Here is a 13,826-nt window from a genome sequence, read left to right as displayed (position 1 = left end):
AAAGTGTCGGGTACCGGTGTTTCTCTGTAAAAGTGTCGGGTGCCGGTGTTTCTACGTAAAAGTGTCGGGTGCCGGTGTTTCTTCGTAAAAGTGTCGGGTGCCGGTGTTTCTTCGTTAAAGTGTCGGGTGCCGGTGTTTCTTCGTTAAAGTGTCGGGTGCCGGTGTTTCTTCGTAAAAGTGTCGGGTGCCGGTGTTTCTTCGTAAAAGTGTCGGGGACCGGTGTTTCTTCGTAAAAGTGTCGGGTACCGGTGTTTCTTCGTAAAAGTGTCGGGTACCGGTGTTTCTTCGTAAAAGTGTCGGGTACCGGTGTTTCTTTGTAAAAGTGTCGGGTACCGGTGTTTCTTTGTAAAAGTGTCGGGTACCGGTGTTTCTTTGTAAAAGTGTCGGGTACCGGTGTTTCTTCGTAAAAGTGTCGGGTACCGGTGTTTCTTTGTAAAAGTGTCGGGTACCGGTGTTTCTTTGTAAAAGTGTCGGGTACCGGTGTTTCTTCGTAAAAGTGTCGGGTACCGGTGTTTCTTCGTAAAAGTGTCTGGTAGTTTTTTTGACAATAACAATTGACAATGTTTAACATTTTGTGACATATTGAATTACCGTATTTTCCGGACTGTAAAACGCACCGTGATATAAGCCACACCCACTATATTTTAGTGAAAAAAAATATGTTTCCATATATTAGTCGCACTGGACTATAAGTGGCAGATATATACTTGTTGTGAAATAAGTTACTTACACTGAAATATTCTGTAAATGTTTATTTACCTACCTTTTAATTGTTGCCAAACGTTGTCTGTACCACGGCAGTAAAAGTATCAGGTACCAGTGTTTCTTCATAAAAGTATCGGGTACCGGTGTTTCTTCGTAAAAGTATCGGGTACCGGTGTTTCTTCGTAAAAGTATCAGGTACCGGTGTTTCTTCGTAAAAGTAACAGGTACCGGTGTTTCTTCGTAAAAGTAACAGGTACCGATGTTTCTTCGTAAAAGTAACAGGTACCGGTGTTTCTTCGTAAAAGTAACAGGTACCGGTGTTTCTTCGTAAAAGTGTCAGGTACCTGTGTTTTTTCGTAAAAGTATCGGGTAGTTTTTTTGACAATAATAATTGACAATGTTTAACATTTTGTGACATACTGAATTACCGTATTTTCCGGACTATAAAACGCACCGTGATATAAGCCACACCCACTATATTTTAGTGAAAAAAAATGTTTCCATATATTAGTCGCACTGGACTATAAGTGGCAAATATATACTTGTTGTGAAATAAGTTATTTACACTGAAATATTCTGTAAATGTTTATTTACCTACCTTTAATTGTTGCCAAACGTTGTCTGTACCACGGCAGTAAAAGTATCAGGTACCAGTGTTTCTTCATAAAAGTGTCAGGTACCGGTGTTTCTTCATAAAAGTATCAGGTACCAGTGTTTCTTCGTAAAAGTGTCAGGTACCGGTGTTTCTTCGTAAAAGTGTCAGGTACCAGTGTTTCTTCGTAAAAGTATCAGGTACCGGTGTTTCTTCGTAAAAGTATCGGGTGCCGGTGTTTCTTCGTAAAAGTATCAGGTGCCAATGTTGCTTCGTAAAAGTATCAGGTTGTTTTTTTGACAATAACAATTGACAATGTTTAACATTTTGTGACATACTGAATTACCGTATTTTCCGGACTATAAAACGCACCGTGATATAAGCCACACCCACTATATTTTAGTGAAATTTTTTTTTTTCCATATATTAGTAGCACTGGACTATAAGTGGCATAAAATGAAATGAAATAAGTTATTTACACTGAAATATTCTGTAAATGTTTATTTACCTACTTTTAATTGTTGCCAAACGTTGTCTGTACCACGGCAGTAAAAGTATCAGGTACCAGTGTTTCTTCATAAAAGTATCAGGTACCAGTGTTTCTTCTTAAAAGTAACAGGTACCGGTGTTTCTTCATAAAAGTATCAGGTACCAGTGTTTCTTCATAAAAGTATCAGGTACCAGTGTTTCTTCATAAAAGTATCAGGTACCAGTGTTTCTTCATAAAAGTATCAGGTACCAGTGTTTCTTCATAAAAGTATCAGGTACCAGTGTTTCTTCTTAAAAGTAACAGGTACCGGTGTTTCTTCATAAAAGTATCAGGTACCAGTGTTTCTTCATAAAAGTATCAGGTACCAGTGTTTCTTCATAAAAGTATCAGGTACCAGTGTTTCTTCATAAAAGTATCAGGTACCAGTGTTTCTTCATAAAAGTATCAGGTACCGGTGTTTCTTCGTAAAAGTGTCAGGTACCGGTGTTTCTTCGTAAAAGTGTCTGGTACCGGTGTTTCTTCTTAAAAGTGTCGGGTACCGGTGTTTCTTCGTAAAAGTGTCGGGTAGTTTTTTTGACAATAAGAATTGACAATGTTTAACATTTTGTGACATACTGAATTACCGTATTATCCGGACTATAAAACGCACCGTGATATAAGCCACACCCACTATATTTTAGTGAAAAAAATATGTTTCCATATATTAGTCTCACTGGACTATAAGTGGCAGATACATACTTGTTGTGAAATAAGTTATTTATACTGAAATATTCTGTAAATGTTTATTTACCTACCTTTAATTGTTGCCAAACGTTGTCTGTACCACGGCAGTAAAAGTATCAGGTACCGGTGTTTCTTCGTAAAAGTATCAGGTACCAGTGTTTCTTCGTAAAAGTAACAGGTACCGGTGTTTCTTCGTAAAAGTAACAGGTACCGGTGTTTCTTCGTAAAAGTATCAGGTACCGGTGTTTCTTCGTAAAAGTAACAGGTACCGGTGTAACTTCGTAAAAGTATCAGGTACCTGTGTTTCTTCGTAAAAGTATCAGGCACCTGTGTTTCTTCGTAAAAGTATCAGGCACCTGTGTTTCTTCGTAAAAGTATCAGGTACCGGTGTTTCTTCGTAAAAGTATCAGGTACCGGTGTTTCTTCGTAAAAGTAACAGGTACCGGTGTTTCTTCGTAAAAGTATCAGGTACCGGTGTTTCTTCGTAAAAGTATCAGGTACCGGTGTTTCTTCGTAAAAGTATCAGGTACCGGTGTAACTTCGTAAAAGTATCAGGTACCTGTGTTTCTTCGTAAAAGTATCAGGTACCTGTGTTTCTTCGTAAAAGTATCAGGCACCTGTGTTTCTTCGTAAAAGTATCAGGTACCGGTGTTTCTTCGTAAAAGTATCAGGTACCGGTGTAACTTCGTAAAAGTATCAGGTACCGGTGTTTCTTCGTAAAAGTATCAGGTACCGGTGTTTCTTCGTAAAAGTATCAGGTACCGGTGTTTCTTCGTAAAAGTATCAGGTAGTTTTTTTGACTAACAATTGGCAATGTTTAACATTTTGTGACATACTGAATTACCGTATTTTCCGGACTATAAAACACACCGGGATGTAAGCCACACCCACTAAATTTTAGTGAAGAAAATATGTTTCCATATATGAGTCGCAGATATAAACTTGTTGTGAAATGAGTTATTTACACTGAAATATTCTGTAAATGTTTATTTACGTACCTTAATTGTTGCCAAACGTTGGCTGTAACACGGCAGAAAAACGGCTGATCAAACAAAACAGAAGTCATGGTCATGGACCCACTAGCTGCGCAAGCTAGCTCTCCAATCAGCTAAACGGACTCAATAACTCCACGGTGACGTTCTTGGTGAATTTACTGAGGAATTTGTGAAACTGAAACAATACAAAAAGAATGCCGTTGTAAGTTAATAATACTAACACAGACACTTGTAAATGTGCATATTAGCTAATGCTAGCAACATTGCAGTACGAAAGCACATACAAATATACATGAAAACACTCCGACAGACATCACACATGGGACGCTTTAGTAAGTATGAATTGTTGTAGTTATATTGTAAAACTTACAAACGTTGCCTGGAGTGATGAATGAAGAATCCATTCAAGTAGAGACGCTATGGACGGCTAGAAGACTGAACGGCACCTTACTTCCGGTTGTAAGCACTAAATGGAAGGACACTGCAGCACCTGCAGTTGGAGAACTCGTCCAAAAGATGGCGCCATAGCACAAACAATAAAACATCTCAATACATTTGCTTGTTTAAAAAAACAAAACATTTTTTTTATGGCCGTCAGCGAAGGGGTTCAAAACGTAGGAAAAAGGTAGCGGCTTATAGTCCGGAATTTACGGTGATTTCATTTTTGACCCAATTTGGGCACTTCTGATACAGAGGAAGTCACAAGTCCAAACCCGGCGAACCTGCAGATGGAACCATTGCCAGGGGCTCGCAAGGCAAACTGGTCGAAGCTTGAGCCGTTGGTCCAATTTCTGCCAGGGCAGCATCCCGACTGACCCCCGTGTCCCTAATCTCGAATATACCCCTAAAACTGTACTCATTCCTATACTCTGGGCAGGGTCCTTGAGGGTGCATGGGAGTTTGCCAGTCTACATGTGCTTATTGGACTTGGAGAAGGCATTTGACCGTGTCCCTCGGGAAGTCCCGTGGAGAGTGCTCAGAGAGTATGGGGTATCGGACTGTCTGATTGTGGCGGTCCGCTCCCTGTATGATCAGTGTCAGAGCTTGGTCCGCATTGCCGGCAGAAAGTCGGACCCGTTTCCAGTGAGGGTTGGACTCCGCCAAGGCTGCCCTTTGTCACCCATTCTGTTCATTCCTCCATCTTCCTCGGGTTGTAAACCGGACAATTTGACTGTGAGGCTGATAATCGAATCGGACTTCTCTGAATCGATTCGCCGACTTCAAAGACACCCCGAGTGATTCTAACATTTGGTTGTGTTTGTCTTCCCAGAGATCGAAGAAGCCAACTGGTTGAACCCCGAGTAATTCTAACATTTGGTTGTGTGTTTGTCTTTCCAGAGATCGAAGAAGCCAACTGGTTGAACCCTGAGTAATTCTAACATTTGGTTGTGTGTTTGTCTTCCCAGAGATCGAAGAAGCCAACTGGTTGACACTACCAGAAGACATCCAGAAACCAGGAAAGGGTTTTGATGCCGTTATTTGCCTGGGCAACTCCTTTGCCCACTTACCAGACTTCAAAGGTATGATCCGGGTTTTTAGTGGCTGGACTTTGGAGAAGTTTTTCCAAAGCTAAGATATTCAAAAATAGAAACTTTGATCTTTCATTATCCAAATAAGTGTGCCTTTGTTACTCTGAGTGTTCTGTCTCAGTAAAATCCAGTATTTTGACTGCCGACAATCTCTTGTGGGTTTTCTCTGAGTTGGGTTAAATGGAAGATTAGTTTTTATAAGTTACCTGTGACTAACTGGCAGCCTGTCCAAGGTCAGTTGAGACAGCCTCCAGCTCTAAGTTGAGCCTGAACAAGATCATTGATTAAAAAAAATCAATGACTAATTGCTAAATGCTACTGTGCGGACTTTGTATCGATCCGTTGTGAAGAAGGCAAAGTTCTCAATTTACCGGTCGATCTATGTTCCCATCCTCACCTATGGTCATGATCTTTGGGTTATGACCGAAAGGACAAGATCACGGGTACAAGCGGCCCAAATGAGTTTCCTCCGCCGGGTGATGGGGCTCTCCCTTAGAGATAGGGTGAGAGGCTCTGTCATCCGAGAGGAGCTCAGAGTAAAGCCGCTGGTTCGGGCATCTGGTCATAATGTCTCCCAAACGCCTCCCTAGGGAGGTGTTTAGGGCACGTCCAAGCGGTAGGAAACCACGGGGAAGACCCAGGACATGTTGAGAAGACTGTCTCCTGGCTGGCCTGGGAACACCTCGGGACCCCCCGGGAGGAGCTGGACGAAGTAGCTGGGGAGAGGGAAGTCTGGGCTTCTCTGCTTAGGCTGCTATCCTCGCGACCCGACCTCGGATAAGCGGAAGAAGATGGATGGGTGGCAACGATTAACCGAATGTGTTTCTGTTTGTCATTTTCTAACACTCAGGGGATCAGAGTGACCACAAGTTGGCTCTCCAGAACATTGCGAGTATGGTCAAACCAGGTGGGATCCTCATCATTGACCACCGTAACTACGACTACATCTTGGAGACTGGCCGAGCTCCACAAGGCAAAAATATTTACTACCAGGTAGGGAGGGAATGTTGCATTTGGTCAGTTTGTTACCTCAGGGTCAGTCTTTTGGAGCACTGGTTGACTTGAGGTTTCTCTGAATAATTTTCTCTGTAATACCTTTTTATGGTGAGTATTTGAAAAGTGTGTTTGACTGCATCCATACACAGACGTGGTTCTCAAAGGAGATCTTCAAACTTCCCAAAAGGGAACTCCATCCTAACAAACTTTCTTATTCTTGAAGTTTGCAACTGTCTCTGTGAAACCACTAATAGAAACATCAACTCTTCCTGGTGTTTTTGTTATTTTTTTTATGTCAGGGCTATCCAATCTTTTTGACTTTGGGGCCGTAATGAGCTTAATAAAATTTGGCCGAGGGCTGAAAGCCGACAGGACTTTCCAGAAGGTCTTATCTTTGTTCATGTGATGTCAGATGAAACATAAATGTAACTGTTTGGCCACGATACCCAGAGAAAAGGTGAGGCCTCTAATCCCAGGAACACCACACCTACCGTCAAGCATGTTGTGCGTGTGTGTGTGTACATATTATAATGGATATATAATTAAATATTGATCGTATGTGAAAATTTGACTCCTATATTGTTTACTTCTGTGACGACCTCCTTAAAGTTGTGTAATCAATCATGCTTTGTAATGGATTTACATTAATTTAGATTTTTTTTATGGTGCATGGAGGATTTTTATAATGTCCACAAAGTTTAGTGAGCAGATTGTTATGTGTGTTGACTTTTTGTGTTAGTTGCATTTTTTTTTCTTTCATTTTTTTGCACCATGACTAGGGAAGGTTGTTTGCATTGCCATATAAGTGAATGCTGCGCTTACACCTGTTCAGTGCATAATTAAAGGTCATTGACCTGAATTACTCACATTGTCCACTAAATGGTAGCATCAACATTTTTTAACAGACTGATTGTAGCTGAGATAGGCTCCAGCGCCCCCCGCGACCCCGAAGGGAATAAGCGGTAGAAAATGGATGGATGGATGTTGTAATGAAGACAATCTCCCTGCGGCTAAGATTCCTTATGACTCATGACGTCTCGCCGGCCAAATGACATGTAATGATAGCTAACGTTAGAAGCTACATTTATTTGACTAAATCGCTATCATTAGCTAAGCTAATGCGTGTGTCGTGTACAGGCCTAGTTCACGCCATTGGGTGCTAAAAAGCCAAAAGAGGGTGGGGCATATGGCTGACCACACCCTGGAACATTAGTGGCACCCCCTAGGCATCCACGTGAAGGTTGCACACCGCTCCTTTTTGGAAATCCAGGCAACCTGGAGACGATACAGTCCATACCAGTATTTCTGGGTGTTGTTGATAAATCAATCAATCAATCAATGTTTATTTATAAAGCCCTAAATCACAAGTGTCTCAAAGAGCTGCACAAGCCACAATGACATTCTCGGTAGAGAGCCCACATAAGGGCAAGGAAAAACTCACCCCAGTGGGACGTCGATGTGAATGACTATGAGAAACCTTGGAGAGGACCGCATATGTGGGTAACCCCCCCCCCCCCCTCTAGGGGAGACCGAATGCAATGGATGTCGAGTGGGTCTGACATAATATTGTGAGAGTCCAGTCCATAGTGGATCCAACATAATAGTAAGAGTCCAGTCCATAGTGGGGCCAGTAGGACACCATCCCGAGCGGAGATGTTCCCAACCTCATACCTCATAGTAAGCACCTCAAACGATTTGTATTTATTATTTAGGTTAGGGGTAAGGTTAAAGTTTTCATTGTATATTAGTGCGACGCCCCCACCCCTTTTGAGGGGACGGGCAATATGTGCATTTGTATAGTTAGGAGGAGATGCTTCATTCACCGTAAAAAAATCGTCTGGTTTGAGCCAGGTTTCGCTGAGACCAATGACGTTAAGATTGTTGTCTCTAATGACCTCATTAACTAATGTTTTGGGAGACAATGATCTTATGTTTAAAAAGCCCATATTATAAGTATTGGGCTGTTTTGACGAGTTTTTGTTGAAATTATCCGTAGTAGTAATATTAATAATGTTGCGTCTATTATGCGTAGTGCACTTTAAATAGTTTCGACCACATCTAGGAATTGATATGACGGGAATTTTCAGATTGTTTGCTTGATGCTGCGATAAACTGAACGCATCATAATTTGCCACCTCAGTAGAATGCATATCTACAACAGAAAAAACATTATGTGAGTTGTGTATTATTCTAAGAGAATTGCCATGCGTACAGGGATTATCCAGCCTGGCGCTGGCTAGTTCTAGCTTAAGTGACTCCTCACCCGGTCTAGCAGGCTCTGTAATTGTCTGTGACCGGACTTGCTCTAGTGTAGTTAGTCAAATGTGACTTAAACAGTAGTCTATGTTTTTAGACATGATGATGGCGCCTTCCTGGTTAGGGTGAAGGCCGTCTCATCAGCAAACATGGTTTGCCCCAGAAAGAGGGCCAATTATCAATAAACGTTAGTCCCTGTTGTCTACAGAAGCTAGCCAGCCACTTCTTAAGCGAGACTAATCTGCTATATCTCTCATCATTGCCTCTCGCAGGCAGGCGGCCAGAGACAATTACTCGATGCCTGGACATCTTTCAGATAAATGGCTTTCTTCATCCCACAATGATTGACGGAAGAAGTGTGTTTGTTGTGTGTTGCAGAGCGATCTCACACAGGACATATCCACCTCTGTGCTGTGGGTCAACAGTAAGCCCCACATGATCACCCTGGACTACACCCTCCAAGTGCCCCAGGCCGGCCCCCAGACCCCGCCAGAGGTCAGGTAGGTGGTTACCATGAGAGTACCGACTCTTAAAGTCATGCGTTCCGATTCAAGAACCTGGATCAGGTGGCACCCAAACAAGGCCAGACTTTGCTCAGACCACAATGGGAGATATTTTCTGTCTGATTCTGCATAACGCAGGTTTAATTAAAGTATCAGGTACCAGTGTTTCTTCATAAAAGTATCAGGTACCAGTGTTTCTTCATAAAAGTATCAGGTACCAGTGTTTCTTCATAAAAGTATCAGGTACCAGTGTTTCTTCATAAAAGTATCAGGTACCAGTGTTTCTTCATAAAAGTATCAGGTACCAGTGTTTCTTCATAAAAGTATCGGGTACCGGTGTTTCTTCATAAAAGTATCAGGTACTGGTGTTTCGTCGTAAAGGTATCAGGTACCAGTGTTTCTTCATAAAAGTATCAGGTACCGGTGTTTCGTCGTAAAAGTATCAGGTACCAGTGTTTCTTCATAAAAGTATCAGGTACCAGTGTTTCTTCGTAAAAGTGTCAGGTACCGGTGTTTCGTCGTAAAAGTATCGGGTACCGGTGTTTAACGACAAAACACCGGCACCCGATACTTTAGCGACAAAACACCGGTACCCGATACTTTAGCGACAAAACACCGGTACCCGATACTTTAGCGACAAAACACCGGTACCCGATACTTTAGCGACAAAACACCGGTACCTGATACTTTAGCGACAAAACACCGGTACCCGATACTTTAACGACAAAACACCGGTACCCGATACTTTAACGACAAAACACCGGTACCCGATACTTTAACGACAAAACACCGGTACCCGATACTTTAACGACAAAACACCGGTACCCGATACTTTAACGACAAAACACCGGTGCGGGTGCCGGTGTGTTTCTTTGTGAAAGTATCGGGTGCCGGTGTGTTTCTTTGTGAAAGTATCGGGTGCCGGTGTGTTTCTTCGTGAAAGTATCGGGGGCCGGTGTGTTTCTTTGTTAAAGTATCGGGTGCCGGTGTGTTTCTTTGTTAAAGTATCGGGGGCCGGTGTGTTTCTTTGTTAAAGTATCGGGGGCCGGAGTGTTTCTTTGTTAAAGTATCGGGGGCCGGTGTGTTTCTTTGTTAAAGTATCGGGTGCCGGTGTGTTTCTTTGTTAAAGTATCGGGTGCCGGTGTGTTTCTTTGTTAAAGTATCGGGTGCCGGTGTGTTTCTTTGTTAAAGTATCGGGTGCCGGTGTGTTTCTTTGTTAAAGTATCGGGTGCCGGTGTGTTTCTTTGTTAAAGTATCGGGGGCCGGTGTGTTTCTTTGTTAAAGTATCGGGGGCCGGTGTGTTTCTTTGTTAAAGAATCGGGTGCCGGTGTGTTTCTTTGTTAAAGTATCGGGGGCCGGTGTGTTTCTTTGTTAAAGTATCGGGTGCCGGTGTGTTTCTTTGTTAAAGTATCGGGGGCCGGTGTGTTTCTTTGTTAAAGTATCGGGGGCCGGTGTGTTTCTTTGTTAAAGTATCGGGTGCCGGTGTGTTTCTTTGTTAAAGTATCGGGTGCCGGTGTGTTTCTTTGTTAAAGTATCGGGGGCCGGTGTGTTTCTTTGTTAAAGTATCGGGGGCCGGTGTGTTTCTTTGTTAAAGTATCGGGTGCCGGTGTGTTTCTTTGTGAAAGTATCGGGTGCCGGTGTGTTTCTTTGTGAAAGTATCGGGTGCCGGTGTGTTTCTTTGTTAAAGTATCGGGGGCCGGTGTGTTTCTTTGTTAAAGTATCGGGGGCCGGTGTGTTTCTTTGTTAAAGTATCGGGTGCCGGTGAGTTTCTTTGTTAAAGTATCGGGTGCCGGTGTGTTTCTTTGTTAAAGTATCGGGTACCGGTGTGTTTTGTCGAAAGTATCGGGTGCCGGTGTGTTTTGTCGTTAAAGTATCGGGTGCCGGTGTTCGGGTGCCGGTGTTTCTTTGTTAAAGTATCGGGTGCCGGTGTGTTTCTTTGTTAAAGTATCGGGTGCCGGTGTGTTTCTTTGTTAAAGTATCGGGGGCCGGTGTGTTTCTTTGTTAAAGTATCGGGGGCCGGAGTGTTTCTTTGTTAAAGTATCGGGGGCCGGTGTGTTTCTTTGTTAAAGTATCGGGTGCCGGTGTGTTTCTTTGTTAAAGTATCGGGTGCCGGTGTGTTTCTTTGTTAAAGTATCGGGTGCTGGTGTTTCTTCGTTAAAGTATCGGGTGCTGGTGTTTCGTCGTTAAAGTATCGGGTACCGGTGTTTCGTCGTTAAAGTATCGGGTGCTGGTGTTTCGTCAAAGTATCGGGTACGGGTGTTTCGTCGTTAAAGTATCGGGTACCGGTGTTTCGTCGTTAAAGTATCGGGTACCGGTGTTTCGTCGTTAAAGTATCGGGTACCGATGTTTTGTCGTCAAAGTATCGGGTCCCGGTGTTTTGTCGTCAAAGTATCGGGTACCGGTGTTTTGTCGTCAAAGTATCGGGTCCCGGTGTTTTGTCGTCAAAGTATCGGGTACCGGTGTTTTGTCGTCAAAGTATCGGGTACCGGTGTTTTGTCGTCAAAGTATCGGGTACCGGTGTTTCGTCGTTAAAGTATCGGGTACCGGTGTTTCGTCGTTAAAGTATCGGGTACCGATGTTTTGTCGTCAAAGTATCGGGTCCCGGTGTTTTGTCGTCAAAGTATCGGGTACCGGTGTTTTGTCGTCAAAGTATCGGGTACCGGTGTTTTGTCGTCAAAGTATCGGGTACCGGTGTTTCGTCGTCAAAGTATCGGGTACCGGTGTTTTGTCGTCAAAGTATCGGGTACCGGTGTTTTGTCGTCAAAGTATCGGGTACCGGTGTTTTGTCGTCAAAGTATCGGGTACCGGTGTTTCGTCGTCAAAGTATCGGGTACCGGTGTTTTGTCGTCAAAGTATCGGGTACCGGTGTTTTGTCGTCAAAGTATCGGGTACCGGTGTTTTGTCGTCAAAGTATCGGGTACCGGTGTTTCGTCGTCAAAGTATCGGGTGCCGGTGTTTACAAACGTCACAAACATTTGAGTTATATTGTGAAACTTCCAAACGTTACAAACTTACAAACATTTTAGTTATATTGTGAAACTTCCAAACGTTGCTTGGCGTGATCACAGGTAGAAACGTTATGGACGGCTAGAAGACTGAATGGTACTCTGGTTAAAAGTGCTAAATGGAAGCAGACCAAACAATTCAACACCTATGTGCTTGTTTTTTTCAACTATTTTTAGTATGGCCGTCTGCAAAGAAAACAATCCATAAATTAGCCGCACAGTAGCTGCTTATAGTCAGTTTTTTTACTGAGTTCTAGACTTTATACATCGAAATGATTGATCAATTAAAATTGGCATTTTTTTCCCTCCGCATCCTGAAAGTTTGAACCAGGGAGTGATTTAGCGACATTATTTTCATGGTTATTCACGGGAAACCAGGTCTGCGCTTCGCTCCGACGGCATGGAAGTCGTCGGCCGGCCGTGTCCGAGCATCACGACACGAGTGTGAGGTTGTGTTGTGTGTTTCCAGCAAGTTCCGCCTGTCCTACTACCCTCACCGCCTGGGCCGCTTCAAGGAGCTGCTGCAGGCGGCCTTCCAGGGCCAAGTGGAGCACCAGGTCTACGGAGACTTCCTGGCCTACGTCCCCGGTCAGACCAAAGCTCCCTGCTACTTTGTCCACGTTTGCAAGAAGAAGGCCTGAAACCAGTTCCAGTCCAGTCCCCCAAATTGTCTTTAATTCCATAATTTGGATGACATTTTTATTTTCATGACTTTTTAGAGTAATATATGGGAAGACCTCAGCAACAATGTCTCTAAACACGGATTAGTGTTTTCAACTGAAGACAAGAATCATATTTTGTTTAGCTCGGTGGCGTTTGGTCTGGGAAGTTCTTGCGGTGTTCCACAGGGTCGGACTCTATCAAGGCTAAAAGGGGTCTAAAGCACGCTTAAGTCCAAATGCTCAAACCTTGGTGATTGTTTACCTCCTAATCCTCTGACTTCAGTTAATGATACATCATTTCTTATCTTTCTTTGCACTTCACTTGATCTTAAACCAGAAGATGCTGATGAATGCCTTATATAAGACCGAGGGAACATGCATCAAAGGCTCGGACGCCCACCGGCTACGTTGAACGTTGAGCCTGAGTCACGTGATCCTCCTCAAACATGCTGTCAACCAAAGATGTTCTCATTCAGCCTGTACTTTGCACATTGCACAATGATTGAAGGGTGAAATTAATAAACGCCGGATGGACACCGAGGAGTGCGTGGCGGGGTAATCCCACATCCTCACGTCCGGTGGTGCTGCGGACTTCACGGTGCATTCAAGTGTTCTGCCGGTGCTACCTGTTTTTGTTTTTGTTTTGTACCAAAAGTGCACTGACCTGCTCTGGTTGTCCACGTTTCCATGGAACATTTCACCACAGTCTTATGTTCTTCTAATGTCTGTTGGATTTTTAACTGTAGCTTGGAAATCAATTAAAGATGATATACTTTGTTTTCATTTGGTGTGTTTTTTTTAGAACCACAACACAAACATACATACAGGTAAAAGCCAGTAAATTAGAATATTTTGAAAAACTTGATTTATTTCAGTAATTGCATTCAAAAGGTGTAACTTGTACATTATATTTATTCATTGCACACAGACTGATGCATTCAAATGTTTATTTCATTTAATTTTGATGATTTGAAGTGGCAACAAATGAAAATCCAAAATTCCGTGTGTCACAAAATTAGAATATTACTTAAGGCTAATACAAAAAAGGGATTTTTAGAAATGTTGGCCAACTGAAAAGTATGAAAATGAAAAATATGAGCATGTACAATACTCAATACTTGGTTGGAGCTCCTTTTGCCTCAATTACTGCGTTAATGCGGCGTGGCATGGAGTCGATGAGTTTCTGGCACTGCTCAGGTGTTATGAGAGCCCAGGTTGCTCTGATAGTGGCCTTCAACTCTTCTGCGTTTTTGGGTCTGGCATTCTGCATCTTCCTTATAGATTTTCTATGGGGCTAAGGTCAGGGGAGTTGGCGGGCCAATTTAGAACAGAAATACCATGGTCCGTAAACCAGGCACGGGTAGATTTTG

The 13,826-nt window shown here is 43.0% G+C and overlaps 1 protein-coding gene across 1 annotated transcript in view; it reads left to right on the top strand.

The window, feature by feature from the left end:
- gnmt (glycine N-methyltransferase) overlaps positions 1-13,239 on the top strand; it is a 33,472-nt gene extending 20,233 nt beyond the window's left edge. The window contains exons 3-6 of the mRNA XM_061986917.2: positions 4,912-5,025; positions 5,885-6,027; positions 8,665-8,786; positions 12,264-13,239. Coding sequence (XP_061842901.1) covers positions 4,912-5,025; positions 5,885-6,027; positions 8,665-8,786; positions 12,264-12,435 — 551 coding nt within the window. The 3' untranslated portion in view covers positions 12,436-13,239. The remainder of the gene's footprint in view (positions 1-4,911; positions 5,026-5,884; positions 6,028-8,664; positions 8,787-12,263) is intronic.
- Positions 13,240-13,826: the final 587 nt, after the last annotated feature.

Source organism: Nerophis lumbriciformis, linkage group LG26, assembly GCF_033978685.3.
Source record: "Nerophis lumbriciformis linkage group LG26, RoL_Nlum_v2.1, whole genome shotgun sequence".
NCBI lineage: Eukaryota > Metazoa > Chordata > Actinopteri > Syngnathiformes > Syngnathidae > Nerophis > Nerophis lumbriciformis.
The sequence above is the reverse complement of the archived record's forward strand: the minus strand, read 5'-3'. Positions and strand labels throughout refer to the sequence as shown.